This window comes from Rhodamnia argentea, chromosome 5 (assembly GCF_020921035.1).
Source record: "Rhodamnia argentea isolate NSW1041297 chromosome 5, ASM2092103v1, whole genome shotgun sequence".
In the NCBI taxonomy this organism is placed as follows: domain Eukaryota; kingdom Viridiplantae; phylum Streptophyta; class Magnoliopsida; order Myrtales; family Myrtaceae; genus Rhodamnia; species Rhodamnia argentea.
In genome coordinates, this window is record NC_063154.1 from 11,100,468 (window position 1) to 11,120,871 (window position 20,404).

General features: G+C 37.7%; 4 protein-coding genes across 4 annotated transcripts; 2 read left to right on the top strand and 2 right to left on the bottom strand.

Annotated features, from left to right (window-relative positions):
- Positions 1-1,470: 1,470 nt before the first annotated feature.
- LOC125314995 (germin-like protein subfamily 1 member 14) lies at positions 1,471-2,212 on the bottom strand. The gene has a single exon (XM_048278719.1). It carries the CDS (start codon positions 2,210-2,212, stop codon positions 1,544-1,546), a length of 669 nt encoding a protein of 222 aa, XP_048134676.1. The 3' UTR covers positions 1,471-1,543.
- Positions 2,213-4,482: 2,270 nt separating this feature from the next.
- On the top strand, positions 4,483-6,902 carry LOC125315200 (germin-like protein subfamily 1 member 17). Its single transcript, XM_048279630.1, has 3 exons — positions 4,483-4,581; positions 4,741-4,840; positions 6,110-6,902. The coding sequence occupies exons 1-3, from the start codon at positions 4,483-4,485 to the stop codon at positions 6,667-6,669; spliced, it is 759 nt and encodes a 252-aa protein (XP_048135587.1). The 3' UTR covers positions 6,670-6,902.
- A 7,674-nt stretch (positions 6,903-14,576) lies between these two features.
- On the top strand, positions 14,577-15,381 carry LOC125314996 (germin-like protein subfamily 1 member 7). The gene is made up of 2 exons (XM_048278720.1): positions 14,577-14,688; positions 14,808-15,381. The coding sequence occupies exons 1-2, from the start codon at positions 14,577-14,579 to the stop codon at positions 15,359-15,361; spliced, it is 666 nt and encodes a 221-aa protein (XP_048134677.1). The 3' UTR covers positions 15,362-15,381.
- Positions 15,382-17,255: 1,874 nt separating this feature from the next.
- Positions 17,256-17,954, bottom strand: LOC125314994 (germin-like protein subfamily 1 member 14). The gene has a single exon (XM_048278718.1). It carries the CDS (start codon positions 17,952-17,954, stop codon positions 17,286-17,288), a length of 669 nt encoding a protein of 222 aa, XP_048134675.1. The 3' UTR covers positions 17,256-17,285.
- Positions 17,955-20,404: the final 2,450 nt, after the last annotated feature.

The following is a 20,404-nucleotide window of genomic DNA, read 5'->3' on the forward strand; positions in this document are numbered from 1 at the left end:
GCTAACCACTGGCCTCCTCCACCCGCCGCCAAGAGCATTGCCGACCACCACCGACCACCGCCTACGCCGTCAGCCCCCATTGCATCGCCAATCGCGGCCAACTGCCGACCTCGTTGCCGTCAACCACCGCTCGCCATTGCCCACTGCCAACTTTCGCCCGCAGTGGCAACCACCGTGGGCCACCGCCAACCACCACCGGCCTCTACCGCAACGGCCACCGCCGTCGGAGTAAAAAATAAATAATAATTTTTTATTTTTAAATAGTAAATAATATTTTCTAATAATGAAAATTATTTTTTAAAAGATTTATAATAATTAAAAATTAAGTTTAAATAATTCGTAGAAGATTTTATGTTAATAACATTCTATAAGTAGAAATTTTCAATTGTTATCAAACGAACTTCTATTCCAAAAACATAAATTTTATGTCGTTATTAAATGTGTTTTTTTGCTCAAAAACTCCTCCAGAAACTAGAAATAGAAAAATCTATTCCTAACCAGAAACTGATTCCATAAATAGAATAGTTATCTTGCGCGCCCTTAGATTCCAGACATTTTCAGCTCAATTGGCGGCCCATTTAATTAGTTATATTGGGGAATTTGTTTGGGAGGCATACATAATTATACTCGAGTCACGCCATATTTTAAAATTCTTACGTCATTTAAGTTCATTTCCATTCAAGGCTGCCGTGTTGATATTCCTGACTATGTTATATTATCGAGGGAAAAAGACAAAAAAAAAAAAACTCAAATTATGTCCACGGCGACATATTTGCCCATAACTTTTTTTATGACGTCAAAATCCCAAATAATACCCACCATGACACACTTTTTTGTAACATCAAAAACCTCAAACATGTACCCATGTAATATATTTACCGCATGTCAAGACTCCGTCGAAAGGATTTTCCAGCCAAAATGACGTCGTTTTTATTTTACTTAAGCCACGTGGGCAAATTTTATTTCACTTAAGCCGCGTCGTTTTTAGGTCCACGACACGTTTGTCTTTAGTAATCCATGTAGGCAAATTTTTAATTGTGCTCATTGATGGTACCTTGACAGAGAGTAAATGAGTCACACGTGTACGAGTTTGGAAATTTTGTAGTCATAAAGAAAAGTTTAGGGTAAATATGTGACAACAAGGATAGTCCGGGTTCATTTGTGGCTTTTTCCTTATTGTCAATTAAAGTTCAATTAGCTAAATATTGTGTCGAATAAAAAATCCAAACCAATCCAAAAATTTAGCCCTCTAAAGATACGTAAAGTTTTTTTTTTTTTGGCGAATTAAAACAAAATAGGTCTGGAATTTAAAATAAAATACCACTTATGCCCTTTTGATGATAAGATGCAAAATGAAAATTCACTGCTCATACTTGATGTAAGCTTCTCAATATGATATAGAGTTTCTTCTCAATAAACAATGTAGCCCCATACACGTAATTGCACACACACATAGAGAGAGAGAGAGAGATGACAAGCAATTGGACAAGTATCCAATTGTACAGGTTAATGAACAAACACAATCGTTCTTGTGAACAACTGACTAATGGTTGTCAAACCAGTTCTGCTCTTGGAGATAGTTGATCAGTTTGTTGTCCACTTGGAAAGCCTTTGCGAGGACATCGACATTGATCGGCGGCTTTGACGCAAAGACTGAATTCGCGATTGTTATGAGTCCCGGGTTCTGGCTGCTCAAGAAAGCAAAGGCCAGTGCATTCGTTTGTCCAATGTTCAGCTGGAAGTGAATGAGGCCTTGTGGAAACACGAAAACGTCTCCTTTGGTTAGGACTTTGGTAAAGAGAGTGTTGTTTAATTGGTTGGATGTCACGAAACCGACGTGGAGCGTGCCCTCCATGACCGCTAGCATCTCCGTGCCACGAGGATGAATGTGGGGAGGGTTCAGACCGTATGGAGCAAAGTCAAGGCGGGCCATGGCGATGCCTAGTGTGTTGAGTCCTGGGAATTGGTCGACGAAAGCAGTCGTGACTTTGGATCCGAGCTGATTCGATGTGTTCCCTGGATATCTGAACTTTGTGAAGAAGAAATCATCTGCCATGGCGAGCTTCGGGTCCTTGCAGAACTTCCCATTCACAAACACCGCAGAGTTGGGGTCGTTGACCGCGACACAGAAGTCCTGAAGAGGACTCGGGTCAGAGGCAAAGGCACACGATGATGCCAAGGCCAAAAGGACAAATGTTGGAAAGAACTTCATCGCCGAAAAATTTCTGGGCTTGGTTTTGGCTGTTTTGGAAATTCTGTTTCGTTGAGGATTGATGTGAATTGCTGCCTGTTAGCAACTTCATTTATAGGAGTTAGTCATTTGACTTTGTCCCAGTCAATTGGCCTGCAGGAAGCGGCAGAAGCCAGGAACGCTGCCAAGTCCACAAAAATTATTTATTCCTCCGTGTTGTTTGCTTGCGAAAATAAACGCGTTCTCATCGAGAATTAGTCAGTCAATCTTTCTAAAATTCTCAGATTTTCTAGTCTATAATGGATGCATAGGGCTAGTTCAACTTTAAATGACACTTTCGAATTTTTAGAGCACGAGTATCCATACTTAGAAAACTATGACAATTTCAAATAAAGGTCCGAAGTGTCCTCATTTTCTTAAATAAGTGCATTGGATCTTATTTCAAATAAGGGCTTGAAGTGCCCTTATTATCTCAAATAAGGGCTTGAAGTGAACACTATTTCAAATGAGGGCCTGAAGTGGCCATATCAATCTCAAAAAAGGCGACCCTCGCCTATGGTCGGTGGTGGGGCAGCTGGCCCAACCTTCCCGCTGGTACTTCCTTTTTTAATTTTTAATTTAATTTAACTAAAACTTATGTTAAATTTATATTTTGAAGAAAATGCCATTGACCGGTTAGAATATTTACCAACCAGTCAACTAGCAAGGTTAGGCCCTTAATTGAAACAACCATGGCCACTTCAATCCATGATTTCAAACTGTCATCCTCATTTAAAATAAGAACAACATTAGACCTTTTTTTGAGAAAATGATGGTACTTGGGGCCTTATTTAGAGTTTTCCCCAAAAAACTGAGGTTGTTTAAGGTTAGAATATCACCTAAAAGAGGGTGAACATGTGATTTTAACAAAACTTGATAAAGTAATGTGGAAATAACACAATCAAGTTGAGTATTATAATAAACGAGTGAGAACAAAGTCTGAATATTATTAGTGGTATGATGATATTCACCGGTGCGCAAGATTCTATCAAAAGTAATTAGCAAGAGTTGAGAGATAGAGAAATTTGCATACATAATTTGTAGTGCTTCGGCTTAGTGCAAGCTTACATCCTGTCTCCCACGATGATAACCTCCTAACTGGATTCCACTAGACAATCAATAGAGGTTATAGAAGTAAGTGATAATACTCAAGTTTGATAGGCTTCACTATCTCGCACGATCACTCTTTCAATGGCTTTCAAGTATTACAATTTGAAGCTCGCAAAAGACAAGTATGAAGCTCTCTTGAACTTTGGAATTTTGATTCTTGATCTCTCTTTTTCTCTTCAGGACCTCGGTCTTCTTTTATACTCTTTCACTTCCAATTTACCCGTTAGACAGTCCTCAAAGCATCACTATCTAGTCAACCCATTGAACGAGATTGCTTAAAGAAAATTGAGGAGTGGTTGAGGAATAAAATCAAAAACTCCGTTGATAGATCACCCATACAAACCATTCTTGGTTTTCATAAGTAGGGTAGCTTGTCTTGGAATGATTGGAAATCAATCAAAGATGTCTTGCATTGTGTCGCAAAATAATCTTTAAGCTTGAAGATCAAGCAATGCTTTCTATTCCGAGAAATCCAAGCCACATTACTAGCTTTAACAATATATAAGCAATGGAGTTTGATCTGAATATATAAATCCATAAGTGGACTTCGTAATTTGATGATATTTAGCTCTCACATAGAATTTGAAGCTATCAAATGCCTTGATAATATATTCGCGAATAAGCTATGATGATATTCACCCCGTTACTTTGGTAATATCTATGAAGTAACTTTTTGAGAGGATTCAACAAACTTCACTTTCTGAAGAAAAACACTTGGATGCATTTATTATATTCAAGATACACTAAGGATAATTTTGTCATCTTCAAAATATATTAGGAAGTTTTCTCAATCGAAGCATCTGTCATGGATATTCTCTTTATGTGTGAAACACCCTGCATGTTTGTATAAGAAAGTAAACACGATATCCATAGAAGTGAATCGGCAGCCAGGCAAGTGTTTTCCTAGTGAAGGATGGAGAGGCGGAGGATGGAGATCCATGTGAAAACACTGCTACCTACATCATTTGCAATTTGACAGATCGATATGATCATACGGTGCACTTAGAGAAGTATTGACCCTCTCTCAATCCGGATGAATCTGAACCTACGCAAGACATCAAAACAGTAAAGAAGGAAACCGGACACTTAAGATGACATGCTTTTTCTTATCTGGGATAGAGGAAGGGTCAAAGTAAGAAGGCATGATGTTGCAGCAGATGTGGAACAATTCATCTCTTGGAATAAGAAATAAACTACAACCATTGGAGACTTGGTACAGATTTGGGAAGTGTTACTTATCGGTGAAAATTTAGCACGGGATCAACACCACCATCATCTATAAAAAGGGACAATGTCTCCATACATGACATCTCACTCCCATCTCAAGCAAACAACAGAAGAGAAGACATCAAAGCCCCAACTCTCCGCTGCCCAACCACTATGAAGTTTTTACCAATTAGCCTTCTCATCTTGGCTCGGCAACCGCCACCGCTCTTGCCTACGACCCGAGTCCTCTTCAGGACTTCTGTGTGGCCATCAATGACCCTAAGGCTACGTTTGGCAATCAGGATAAAAGTCTAGATAGGATAAATTTTATTCTATCCTTGGTTCCTGCTCAGAATATGATACAATGGGATATAAATGGGATATAGCCTGGATAAAATTATCTCATGGGAGAGAAGGGATAAAGGTGAATAGGATTTCTTTTGTTCATGGTATAAAAACTATTTTTCTAAATAACAAACTTCTTATATAATAAAAATAAAATTATATTTATATTTAAATATATTTGAATTCTAATGTTAAAAAGAAACTCAAAATAAATAAATAAAACCTTGTTTTCATTTTTTCATTATAAATCTTATTCATAATTTAATTTCTTTCTTCTTTATAATAAATAGTTTGTATGTGTGTGTCTACATATATATATTCTAGTATCTATATCGTTACATATTTTAAGTAAAATTGTATAGTTTATTATTTAATGAAAAAGTTTATTAAGAAATGATGGAAGTGAATCAAAATAATCATAAAAAAGAGATTTATAATTAAAAAATAAGTAAAAGTGAAGTAGAAGAACCCAGATTTTAAGTGAATATATTCAAACTTGAAAATGATTTTTCTAATACTCGAAGAACGAGGAGCAATGAAATTCCCAAAAAAAAAAAAAAAAAAACTAGCATCTCCATCTTCTTCTCTTTTATATCTTTAGTTCATGTGGAAGTTTCATGACTGCTTTGTAATTTTTTAGTTCATGATCAAGCTCTACGAAAATAGAGAGAGTGGAAACTTCTTCTCCTTCATAACTTCTCGGTTCTCATCGAAAGTCTAAGAAAAACAGAAAAAAAAAAAAAATTCAAACATCTTTATCCTCCGTAACTTTGTATTTCATATTGAAGTTTAACGAATATAGCGAGAGATGCAAAACTTTTCAGTCACAAAGATGAATGGTTATATTTTCTTTTTCTTACCGGATTTGGCAGTGAATTGTGAGATATTCTTGCAGTTCGCTTGTATATTTTCAAATTCATTTACATTGATATATTGTCAATATCAAACAATGAACGTGATTTGATATGAATATATCCGGCTCTATTACTGCAATTTATCAAACACTGGATAGGATTATGGCAAAATCCCTGGATTTCATATCCAATCCTATCTAATCTTATCCCGACTAGAAATCCGGATGACCAAATGTAGCCTAAAGGTTGGAGCTCTGCTATAGCGTCCCTCTTATATTTCTATTCTATTGATCCTAAAGGAATAGCTCCCAAAAGAGTTTCTGCCTGGATAAGCCTAATAACATGAATTCTGTTTCTTGTGCAGTATTTGTGAATGGAAAGTTTTGCAAGGACCCAAAACAAGTCACAGCACAGCAGATGACTTCCTCTTTAAGGGGTTCAGATACCCAGGGAAATACCACGAACCCGCTTGGATCGAAAGTCACTCCCGCTTTTGTGGACCAATTTCCAGGACTTAACACTCTCGGCAGTTCCATGGCTTGTATCGACTTCGCTCCGGGTGGCCTAAACCCTCCCCACACTCACCCTCGTGGGACCGAGATTCTGGTCGTAGCTGAGGGCACACTACTTGTCGGCTTCATCACATCCAACCAATTCAACAACACACTCCTCACCAAAGTCTTGTACAAAGGCGATGTGTTTGTGTTCCCAATCGGTCTCATCCACTTCCAGCTGAACAGCGGAAACACCCCTGCACTGGCCTTTGCAGCTCTGAGTAGCCAGAACCCTGGAGTCATTACCATCGCTAATGCAGTCTTCGGGTCGAAGCTGCCCATTTCGGCGGATGTTCTCACCAAGGCCTTCCAACTGGACAAGAAGGTGGTTGACTACCTCCAGGTGCAGTTTAGGTATGACAACAACTAAGTGGATGCATTGACCTCCAAGAAGTCTGGATTACCCCACTATTCTCTATACGTGATTACTTAGATTGACAATTGCTTCCGAATAAACGAATTGCTCTTTATGTAACTGGTCATGAATGCCTGAAGTAATAAAAAGATCATTTTTTATGATAGATATGAGCCAGACATGCTTGGGTCCGTCCCTTTTTTATTTCTTCTTTTACTTCCAACAGATTCTGCGGTTCCACTTTTTCCCAAAGGGGTTTGTGTTTATCACATTTTGTGAAGTCTGTGTCGCTCGTTGTCTCCATTTGCACGGATTGTGATTAATTGAGAGCAATTAACCAATAAAAAAATTATGGGTAATGTTACACGTACTAAAACTTTGCAGGGTAATTCTCTGAAAAAAACTTCAATTTTAGATCCGATCCTAATTTTGCCTCGATTTTTCTTTGTCTACAAAATATCCCCACTCTAACTTTTTCTGTGTTAAAAAAACGCCCAACTTTCACTTTACTTTCAAATCTACCCACTAGTTTATTCATGATTATCCACATGTGAAGATTATTGTTGTTTCATATGAAGGTGAAGATATCGATGAAAACACATGTTCTAATAATTTGGCCCTAATGTCGATAATTTTGAAGAAATTAATGACCATTTTGGACCAGCTAGAGTGAAAGTTGGAAATTTTTTAGAAAAAAAAAAGCTTGGAGCAAAAATGCAATTGGACCAAACGTTAGGGATTTGTTGGGAAATTCGGGCAAAACTTTACTAAAAACTAACTAAATGACTATGCAGCCTATGTGGCATGCGCCATGTCCTCAAATACATATGGAGTGTGTGACGCCCCCGACCCGACCCTCATACCCGTGATAGGAGGCGAAAGCCCCTTTAGGGCTCTCGGTCTCTTGAATTCCTCCAAAAGCACTACGGCTTTACGCCATTTATAAATCGAGACCGTATGAGGATCGTAAAATCGCGACGTTGCGGGGGAGGACATGTGGTGTCCCAGGTACACCGTCCTCAAAATCGACCCTTAATTGTTTTCACTCTTATCAATGATTCGCATGCGGAAACGATTTCATTTTAAGCTTTCGATTAGTTAAAAATCTAGGGGAAACACTTATGAGTAATAATATGCTTCATCTATCCATATCATTTACATCAAACTATATCGATCTACAACATATATATGCATCATAACATGGCTCCATTTAGGTTCTCTACTTCAGGATGGTAAAATGTCCCAAAAAGTTGCCTTCGGCTTCTAGAAACTCCTCCATGTAGATCGATCGCCTAAGATACACGCCATCCATCTTCATGCAACACTTTTTCTCAATCAAAAGAGCTTCATCTTCGCTTTGCTTTTTAATCAACATGTGGTAACCTTCATCCACCCATACGGTAGTCATGTAGCGTCTAAGAGTTACTTCTTATTTCACAGCCACAACATCAATACAATAAGCTTCTACGGACATAATAATACCGAAACGAGGAGGGGGATTTACCATTACCTACAAATCTGAAAAGATAAGGAGTGAGATACAACTATCTCAGTAAGTGAATATCTAAACCAAATATAGGAAGCAAGCTAGAGGTACAATTCATAATGCAAGCAATCATATCATATATGAATCGCTTCCGATTCCTTTTCATATATGCATAACATCTGCACTTTTCATATCATATTGCGCACTTTTTAAGGCCCTCTCACCCTTGCGGATGAGGCGTGTACACATATCTTATCATATCATGTCATGTGGATCCACCCTTTTCATATATGCGCGAGGCCCTCTCATCCTTGCGAATGAGACATATAACATAACATAACATAACATATCATATCATATAATATCATCTCATTTCACCACCAAAGGTAGCAAGACCAAGGAGAGCATGCATCACAATGGTCCAAGGTTCAAGAGGTGGCCCCCATGAGTCACGTGTCATCGTATGGCACTTAGTCCCCGACCAACATATCATATACTTTTTAAGCAAGCATTAGAATAGCTAAAGCTTTACGACCTAGATAAGGGTTAGATATCACTTACCTCTAGTAGATAACCGTAAAATAAAAAGATTGGCCGACCATATCGTGTGTGGCGTGGCATCTCCGAAGGCGGTTCAGTGACAGCGGCTTGTGGTGGTGCTTGGTGGCCAAAAAATGAGGGAGTGAGAAAGAGAGTGTTCGGCTAGAGAGAGGGAGAGGGAGAGAGGTGATGGCCTAAACCCTAAGGGCATTGGTGCTATTTATAGCCTTTCTTGACTTGCTCCGCAAGTCGGATTTGTCCTTATATACTTTCCATATGGCATCACCTCATTGGAGTCTTCCCTTGGCTTATTCTCCAAGCTAAAATTTGACATTTTCATTTTATTTGCTTGACTTGTTCCCTAAGTCATATTTGTCTTTTTATGCCAACTTCTTCTCCAAGTTTTACTATGTGTCATTCTTTTATTATGCCACTTAAGACAATTTAGACTCTAGAAACTTCTCCATAACTCATACCCATTATAGGGTATTTTTCATTATTATTATATTTATTTGTCTTATTTATATCTATTAATTATAGTAAAATTAATTTCTTTTATCTTTTCTAAAAAATTTACTGGCATAGAATATTCTAGATATACCATTTGATTTTGCCACATGGCTAGCCTAAGGTATCTAAAGATCCTAGGTTACTTTTTCTAATTCAATTTTGTCTTATATGCTTGGCTTGTTTCTCAAGCCAAATATTATATTATATTTCTATTTTATTTGTCTTATATTTTTGACTTGTTTCCCAAGTCAGATTCGTCTTATGCTCTTTCCACATGTCGTCCTCTTATTCCAACTTGTTTTCTAAGCCTATTTTGTCTTTATATGCTAACTTGCACTCCAAGCCAATTGTATTTTTATTTTATTTAATTCCCTTGAGAATATTCTAGATGCCATTTCTTGTTCTCCAAGCCAATATTTTACATTTAATTTAATTAATAATAATTTAGACGCCACTTGTCTTATTTTTAACTTGTCCATTTAGCCATCCTATAATCCTATAACATTTAGCTCCTAATGATGACATATTTTTATAATTGAATTTCTCATCTCTTTTTCTCTATAGGTTACACGACTATTATACATCAAAAGATCATTTCTTTTATTTCATTTTACATTTAAAATAGAGATTTAATACGTAAATCTCAGTTTTTCCTTGATGTCGCCCAATTGAGTGTGTCCTAGGTTTCCATTTCTATTCTATAGATGCCAAGCATAACTAACGCTAATGGCAATTTGGGCATTCTATTTAAATGGGTAAGGTCATCTAACATTCGACCTATTATTCATTACTCTAAGATTTCAAAGGTGCAGCTTACCAAGCTTTCAAGATATCTATGCAATTCTCTGCTTTAGGGGCCTAACAAGCTAAAGGTCGGACTATCTATTTTGCCGAATGAAATCGGCTCACGTGTAATCACATCCAGAGGTGCCACCCAACCCACTGTTTGACGCGCTCCAGCACGTGTCTAGTTGTCTATCGAGTCGAGAGCCACCAAAATTTTATCTCGGTTTAGGGTTGGAATCACCCGTTCCTAAACCGATAACATAATCGAACACTATCGAGCTTCCCTCGCATGACCAATTCAAATTGATGCAGGCTTGGTTCGTCTCGATCCTTAGTCCTCCAGCAACACATCACACAATCCAGGATGGCTAATCCTTGACTAGTGTGTGGTTGGTACAAGGTTTTGATATAAATAGACCTTTGTCAAACCCATGGCTAGTTTAGTTGTCGACCGATGTCAGCTTGCAAATTATCCCACGGATCAATCCCCGGTCGACTTCGGGGTGATCCTATGGTCATTTCACAACTAGGTGAGGTCAACCATAATCAATCCATCTTTGATTTAAGGTCGACACACAGTCGACCCTCAATCAATAGCATAGTCGATTGGTTTACTGAGCCATAATCCATACCGAAGGCAATTCTTTATTCCGTGGTGGCTATCTCAACATCTAGCAACTATCTATAATTAGTCCGAACCCAAGCTTGAACTGGCCCTAAGTTTTGGGGTGTCGCAGAGTGAGCAACCAAACAAAAAATTTTAAAAAGGAAAAGAAAAACATAAACATGGCAAGATCAATCATATATGGTTACCCATTCTTTCCAATATTGCAACAGATGTTCGCTCGACTACCCACACTATCATTAAAGTATGCACGACAATTCTTCATGATCTTCATATCTTTTGAATAAGGAAAGGACATAAAAATGTTATAAATTTCGTACGACATTGATTTTGGTGCCAAAACTTTTCGTCGGATCACTTAATTACGCTCCATTGATTATGGTGACGGCTATTGAGAGTTACAGGAAATGGGGAGCAATGTGGGTCGGACATAGGCAAGACCCACGATGCAATCGAGCGAAACCCGACTAGCAAGTCCACGATCGGATCCACATTGACAAGGTCTCATGCATCAAACGAGGATATTACTAAGAGGGATCATTCCATTCGATCGGGGCATGCAAATGTTGGGATGATAAAAAAGGTCGATGCCTAGATTTTGTTAAATGTTGGTGACTCAGTAAGCTAATACCTTTGTGAGCTATCTTAACGATATGCTTAATTTTGGAATCAATATGACTGGAATCATTGAAACTAAGAAATATCTAACTTTCATATTTAAAATGAAATATTTGGGCGAAGTTAAAAAACATAATGGGGTTCACTCTTTGAGCTAAAGTGATTACGTTAAAATGATATTAAATAAATTTAAACATCTTGATTCCAAAGAAATGAGTACTCCATTTGATTTCAGTATTAAATTAAATTGTAATACTGGTATAGCAATAGCATAACTTGAACATACGAGTGTTATAGGGTCTTTGATGTGTGTGATGCAATTGTACTAGACATGATATTACATTTTCCATGTGCAAGTTGAGTAGATATACTAGAAATCCAAGTATAAAAGATTAGAATGCTGCCACCAGATTTTTTTGTTATATTAAGAGAACTAAAAATTGGGGATTGTTCTATAAAAATTATATGGCTGCATTAGAAGGGTACAACGACACTAGTTGGATTATAAGTGTGGGAGACAAAAATTCCATTTTTGGATGGATCTTCGTGTTAGGTGGATGTGCTACATCTTAAGCGAGCAAGAAATAAACATGCATAACTCATTCAACAATGGAATATGAATTAATTGCTTTGGCAGCAATTGGTAAAGATGCTCAATGGATAAGAAATTTAATGTTGAACTTCAAATTATGGCCTAGTTCTATGCCTCCTATTTCATTCACTGTGATAGTTAGACTACTTTGGCAAGGGCATAAAATAGCACTTATAATGGTAAGTCTAGACATATCAGTCAAAAACATGAGTACATGAGACAATTAGTTCAAAATGGTATCATAACAATTGTCTATGTGAGGTCAAGCAAGAATATGGTCGATCCCTTTACAAACGCTCTACCAAGGGATGTGGTAAAATGACCTCAAAAGAAATGGGGCTGAAATCATTTGACCAAAATCAATAGTAATGATAACCCTACATAATACTAGTATAACACTAGTCATAAGGTTTAATGGGTAAAAACAAGTTACTAAAATGATTGTTTGATATTGACGCTAGCTCGAACATAAGAAGTCGGTATCGTCTGTTACGTTATTAGAAGCTGAGTTATACTCTCAATGACATATAATACGAATTAGTAATGTGTTTAATAGTAATAGAAAAACGTGGTAAATTCTTAACCAAGATGAGCTGAGAAATAGTACTGTTCTTACAAAAGATAACTCATGAAATAGGAACAAACACAATGCCATGATAGTATAGCAAATTACAAAACTTCTTGTTGAAACAAGAGACTAGCATATGTGTGGTATGTTCGATTCTATTATTTAAAGTAACAAGTTTAAAGCTACAACTATTTAAACTTTTATAGAATTTTGAGATACTTGCACTAAATAAATGTTTAATCAAAAGAGACCTTTATATTAATCTTATGGAAATTTGGCTGTATATTTTTAAAATTTTATTTTGTGATTTTGCTATACAAACAAAGCGGGGGATCGTTGATATTTTTTGTAAAACAAACTAAGAGGTGCCTTGTCTCACATCGAAAAGAATAAGTGCGCCATGGACTCAATTTGACACTAATCCACAATTATGGATTTTTTATTTATTAAAATAACTGTTATTTCCTAGCAAAATAGTACCGCTGTTCACAAAGTAGGTACAACTATTTTTATTGTTTTATACTTTCAAATTTAATAGTAATAAAATAACCATGATGTCCTAGCAAAAAAGTTGGCTATTCACAAACGAGTTACAATTATTTTTATTATTTAATTTCAAATTTTTACTTCTTCAAAACGAAGAAGTGTCTTCTTCCACTCGGCGGTTACTTATTCGCGGTTATTTCAAGGGAATGCAACCTTCAAAAGGTTGTATATATTCTGACATAATTGTTCAAATTTGAAAGGTCGTGTATGTTCAAAGATTTTCGCTATAAATTATTGAATGTGTCTGTCCAATTCATAACACCAACTTCCATTTTCATTTCTTTTCAAAGATATACAATTATCTTTTTCAATTGCTTCCCTTTGAGAGTTCTTGGAGAAATATTAGAATTACTAACTAATATTCTCGGTGGAGATTTCGTTGTATGCCGAAGGACATTTGCTAGTAGCCATTAGCAATGTCGTGGGGAAAATAATTCCTCAAAGAAAATGAATCCACACCTCAAAGTTTGATTTCATTCTATTTGTACCCATTCGGCAACTTGGTAAGTGTTCCTACATCATCTTGAATTGACAACTCGATATGACCATATGATGCACCACGAGAAGAACTGGCCCTTGCTCAATCCAGCTGAACTTGAATGGCGCAGGACATCAAAACAATATACAAGGAAACCAAAGATTTAAATATGATCAATCTCACTTATTGTAGGGCATAAGAATACCTCAAGTGTCAATATTTGTGTACAGCGCTCACTTTGATGCCAATATTTTTTTTTTATCACTTAAGTGCCAAATCGGAGAAAAAACGGTCACTTTAGTGCCAACGATGAGAAATTCTGGCGACCTCATTGGGGTTGGCACTTAAATAATCATTTTTCAAAAAAAATTGACACTTGAGTGATTAAAAAAAGATCACTTTAGTGTCACGGAGAAAAAAGATCACTTTAGTGCCAATGGCAAGAAATTCCGGCGATCTCGCCCGAGTTGGCACTTAAATAATCATTTTTAAAAAAAATTAGCACTTAAGTGATCCAAAAAAAAAAATTGACACCAAAATGAATATCGTACACAAATATTAGTACTTGAGGTGTCTTTTTTTCCCTTAATGTAGCACACACAGGGGGAACTCATTATTTGCGGATATTTTCTTTATGTGCGAACACCCTACATAGGAAGTGAATCAACAGCTTGGTAAGTGTTTTCCTTGACATTTATAGGAAGTGAACAGAAATCTATTGTGTTGGCAACTATTGAATTGCCAACACAATATTTGAACATATAATCGCCTCAAGAAGAACTGGCCCTTGCTCAATCCAGCAGAACTTGGATCGCGCAGGGCTTCGAGACATTATAGAAGGAAACCGACTATTTAAATAGGATTGAAGAAGTCCCACTTACATATCAGATGACATACTTTTCCTTTTCTTGGAAAGAGGATAGGTCAAAGTGAGCGGCATTCTATTGTAGCAGTTGTGGAATAATTCCTCTCTCGGAATAAGAAATTAACTACCACATAGGAGACTTGGTATGGATCTGGGAAAGGTTGCTTGTCAGAGAAAATTTAGTACTGGGTCAAAACCACCATCATCTATAAAAAGGGATAATGTCTCCATTCGAGACATCTCGCTTCTATCTCAAGCGAACAACAGAGGAAGATATCAAAGCCCCGACCCTCCGGCGCACAACGGCAATGAAGCTTGTCCCAATTAGCCTTCTCGTCTTTGCTCTGGCAGCCGCCGCCGCTTTTGCCTACGACCCGAGTCCACTTCAGGATTTCTGCGTGGCCATCAATGATCCCAAAGGTTGGAGCTCTGCTCTAGCGTCACTCATAGATTTCTGTTCTAATGATCCTAAAGGAATTGCTCCAAAAAGAGTTTATGCTTAGCCAAGCCTAATAACAAGAATTCTGTTTGTTATGCAGTATTTGTGAATGGAAAGTTTTGCAAGGACCCAAAACAAGTCACAGCAGATGACTTCCTCTTTAAGGGGTTCAGATACCCGGGGAATACCGCGAACCCGCTCGGATCGAAAGTCACTCCTGCTTTTGTGGACCAATTTCCAGGACTCAACACTCTCGGCATTTCCATGGCTCGTATCGACTTCGCTCCAGGTGGCCTGAACCCTCCCCACACTCACCCACGTGGGACCGAGATTCTGGTCGTAGCTGAGGGCACACTGCTTGTCGGCTTCGTCACGTCCAACCAATTGAACAACACTCTGCTCACCAAAGTCTTGTACAAAGGGGATGTGTTTGTGTTCCCAATCGGTCTCATCCACTTCCAGCTGAACATCGGAAAGGCCCCCGCACTGGCCTTTGCCGCTCTGAGCAGCCAGAACCCAGGAGTCATTACCATCGCTAATGCGGTCTTCGGATCGAAGCCACCCATTTCGGCGGATGTTCTCACCAAGGCCTTCCAAGTGGACAAGAAGGTGGTTGACTACCTCCAAGCGCAGTTTTGGTATGACAACAACTAAAGTGGATGCATTGACCTCAAAGACATAGGATTACCGTTATATTCTCCATACGTGATTGCTTAGATTGACGATTGCTTCTCAATAAGGAATTGCTCTTTATGTAACTGATCATGAATGTCTGAAGTAATAAACCATCATTCTTTAGGATAGATTTGAGCCGGGCGTGCTTCGGTTGATGCTTAATTGATTTGTTCTTTTACTTCCAATGGATTATGATTATGTGGTGGCACTTTCTCCCAAGGAAATTTGTGTTTTATCATATTTCATGCTGGAGTTTGTATTATCTGTTGTCTCCATTTGCATGGATTGCTATGTAATCGTGAGCACTCAAAAATAAAATAAAATAACTATGAGTAATGTTATACTTACCAAACTTTATTAAAAACTTACTAAATGACATGGCAGTCTATGTGGCATGTGACATGTGATCAACAATCAAACTAAAGATCGTAAACAAAGAACACAAAAAAAAAAAAAAAAATTAACAGGGCAAGATCAATCAAAGAAAATTTAATTTTATATATCATTATCCTTCCTTTCCAACGATGCGACAAATATCCACTCGATTGTTAGCGCACCCGTCATCGAGGTATGCACAATAGTCCTCGAAGCTCTTCATATAGTTTGAATGCAAGTGCAACAAGTAAAGGAAATCAATTCCTTGAGTGACCATGGAGGCCATAGATGCACATCATGCCTCGTTGAACATAATGTCGACAAAGAAGGGTAAATGATGAAGAAGACGGCGAATTTCTCTCGGTCTTTTTCCTACGATTTGCTGTTAAATTTTATAAAGGAGAATGATGGTTTACGAGTTGTATGTTTAGACTTCGGACATTTTTTACATCGATTGTTGATTTAATTAGATGTAATTAGTCACGAAATTAGTAATGTCAACAGAGAAGGGTAAAATGGAGAGCGCCTTAATTTTCAGCCCAATTGGCGGCCCATTTAATTAGTTATGAATGGTACTTAACAAAATTGACTTTTAAGATTAGAAAATTGCTCCTGTCATTTTTTTTTATCTTGAATGCCAGACTTGCAGCTGCTTGAAATGCGTACATAATTATACTCGAGTCACGCCATATTTTAAAAATTCTTACGTCGTTTAAGTTCATTTCCATTCAGGGGTGCCGTGTTGATATTCCTGAATATGTTATATTATCGAGGGAAAAGACAAACAAAAAATCTCAAATTATGTCCACGGTGACACATCTTCCCATAACCTTTTTTTTGTGACGACAAAATCTCAAATAATACCCACTATGACACACTTTTTTGTGACATCAAAAACCTCAAACATGTACCTTGTAATATATTTACCCTATATCAAGACTCCATCAAAGGATTTTCCAGCCGAAATCACGTCATTTTTATTATACTTAAGCCACGTGAGCAGATTTTATCTCACTTAAGCTGCATCGTTTTTATGTCCACAATGTTTGTCTTTAGCAGTCCATGTAGGCAAATTTTTAATTGTGTTCATTGATGGTACCTTGACAGAGTGTAAATGGGCCACACATGTACGAGTTTGAGAATTTTGATGTCTTAAAGAAAAGTTTAGGATAAATATGTGACAACAAGGATAGTCCGGGGTCATTTGTGGCCGTTTCCTTGTTATCAATTAAAGTTCAATTAGCTAAATATTGTGTCGAATGAAAAATCCAAACCAATAAAAAAATTTAGCCCTCTAAATATTTGTAAAGTCTTTTTTTGGCTAATTACAACAAAATAGATCTGGAATTTAAAATAAAATACCACTTATGCCCTTTTGATGATAAGATGCAAAATGAAAATTCACTGCTCATACTCGATGTAAGCTTCTCAATGTGATATAGAGTTTCTTCTCAATAAACAAGCAATTGTACAAGTATCCAATTGTACAGGTTAATGAACAAACACAATTGTTCTTGTGAACAACTGACTAATGGTTGTCAAACCAGTTCTGCTCTTGGAGATAGTTGATCAGTTTGTTGTCCACTTGGAAAGCCTTTGCGAGGACATCGACATTGATCGGCGGCTTTGACGCAAAGACTGAATTCGCGATTGTTATGAGTCCCGGGTTCTGGCTGCTCAAGAAAGCAAAGGCCAGTGCATTCGTTTGTCCAATGTTCAGCTGGAAGTGAATGAGGCCTTGTGGAAACACGAAAACGTCTCCTTTGGTTAGGACTTTGGTAAAGAGAGTGTTGTTTAATTGGTTGGATGTCACGAAACCGACGTGGAGCGTGCCCTCCATGACCGCTAGCATCTCCGTGCCACGAGGATGAATGTGGGGAGGGTTCAGACCGTATGGAGCAAAGTCAAGGCGGGCCATGGCGATGCCTAGTGTGTTGAGTCCTGGGAATTGGTCGACGAAAGCAGTCGTGACTTTGGATCCGAGCTGATTCGATGTGTTCCCTGGATATCTGAACTTTGTGAAGAAGAAATCATCTGCCATGGCGAGCTTCGGGTCCTTGCAGAACTTCCCATTCACAAACACCGCAGAGTTGGGGTCGTTGACCGCGACACAGAAGTCCTGAAGAGGACTCGGGTCAGAGGCAAAGGCACACGATGATGCCAAAGCCAAGAGGACAAATGTTGGAAAGAACTTCATCGCCGAAAATTTCTGGGCTTGGTTTTGGCTGTGTCGGAAATTCTGTTTCGTTGAGGATTGATGTGAATTGCTGCCTGTTAGCAACTTCATTTATAGGAGTTAGTCATTTGACTTTGTCCCAGTCAATTGGCCTGCAGGAAGCGGCAGAAGCCAGGAACGCTGCCAAGTCCACAAAAATTATTTATTCCTCCGTGTTGTTTGCTTGCGAAAATAAACGCGTTCTCATCGAGAATTAGTCAGTCAATCTTTCTAAAATTCTCAGATTTTCTAGTCTATAATGGATGCATAGGGCTAGTTCAACTTTAAATGACACTTTCGAATTTTTAGAGCACGAGTATCCATACTTAGAAAACTATGACAATTTCAAATAAAGGTCCGAAGTGTCCTCATTTTCTTAAATAAGTGCATTGGATCTTATTTCAAATAAGAGCTTGAAGTGCCCTTATTATCTCAAATAAGGGCTTGAAGTGAACACTATTTCAAATGTGGGCCCGAAGTGGCCATATCAATCTCAAAAAAGGCGACCCTCGCCTATGGTGGGCGGTGGGGCAGCTGGCCCAACCTTCCCGCCTTGTACTTCCTTTTTTTAATTTTTAATTTAATTTAACTAAAACTTATTTTAAATTTATATTTTGACGAAAATGCCATTGACCGGTTAGAATATTTACCAACCAATCAACTAGTGCGGTTAGGCCCTTAATTGAAACAGCCATGGCCACTTCAATCCATGATTTCAAACTGTCATCCTCATTTAAAAAAAGAACAACATTAGACCCTTTTTTTGAGAAAATGATGGTACCTAGGCCCTTATTTAGAGTTTTCCCAAAAAACCGAGGCTGTTTAAGGTTAGAATATCACCTAAAAGAGGGTGAACATGTGATTTTAACAAAACTTGATAAAGTAATGTGGAAATAACACAATCAAGTTGAGTATTATAATAAACGAGTGAGAACAAAGTCTAAATGTTATTAGTGGTATGATGATATTCACTAGTGCGCAAGATTCTATCAAAAGTAATTAGCAAGAGTTGAGAGATAGAGAAATTTGCATACATAATTTGTAGTGCTTCGGCTTAGTGCAAGCTTACATCCTGTCTCCCACGATGATAACCTACTAACTGGATTCCACTAGACAATCAATAGAGGTTATAGAAGTAAGTGATAATACTCAAGTTTGATAGGCTTCACTATCTCGCACGATCACTCTTTCAATGGCTTTCAAGTATTACAATTTGAAGCTCGCAAAAGATAAGTATGAAGCTCTCTTGAACTTTGGAATTTTGATTCTTGATCTCTCTTTTTCTCTTCAGGACCTCGGTCTTCTTTTATACTCTTTCACTTCCAATTTACCCGTTAGACAGTCCTCAAAGCATCACTATCCAGTCAACCCATTGAACGAGATTGCTTAAAGAAAATTGAGGAGTGGTTGAGGAATAAAATCAAAAACTCCGTTGATAGATCACCCATACAAACCATTCTTGGTTTTCATAAGTAGGGTAGCTTGTCTTGGAATGATTGGAAATCAATCAAAGATGTCTTGCATTGTGTCGCAAAATAATCTTTAAGCTTGAAGATCAAGCAATGCTTTCTATTCCGAGAAATCCAAGCCACATTACTAGATTTAACAATATATAAGCAATGGAGTTTGATCTGAATATATAAATCCATAAGTGGACTTCGTAATTTGATGATATTTAGCTCTCACATAGAATCTGAAGCTATCAAATGCCTTGATAATATATTCGCGAATAAGCTATGATGATATTCACCCCGTTACTTTGGTAATATCTATGAAGTAACTTTTTGAGAGGATTCAACAAACTTCACTTTCTGAAGAAAAACACTTGGATGCATTTATTATATTCAAGATACACTAAGGATAATTTTGTCATCTTCAAAATATATTAGGAAGTTTTCTCAACCGAAGCATCTGTCATGGATATTCTCTTTATGTGTGAAACACCCTGCATGTTTGTATAAGAAAGTAAACACGATATCCATAGAAGTGAATCGGCAGCTAGGCAAGTGTTTTCCTAGTGAAGGATGGAGAGGCGGAGGATGGAGATCCATGTGAAAACACTGCTACCTACATCATTTGCAATTTGACAGATCGATATGATCATACGGTGCACTTAGAGAAGTATTGACCCTCTCTCAATCCGGATGAATCTGAACCTACGCGAGACATCAAAACAGTAAAGAAGGAAACCGGACACTTAAGATGACATGCTTTTTCTTATCTGGGATAGAGGAAGGGTCAAAGTAAGAAGGCATGATGTTGCAGCAGATGTGGAACAATTCATCTCTTGGAATAAGAAATAAACTACAACCATTGGAGACTTGGTACAGATCTGGGAAGTGTTACTTATCGGTGAAAATTTAGCACGGGATCAACACCACCATCATCTATAAAAAGGGACAATGTCTCCATACATGACATCTCACTCCCAT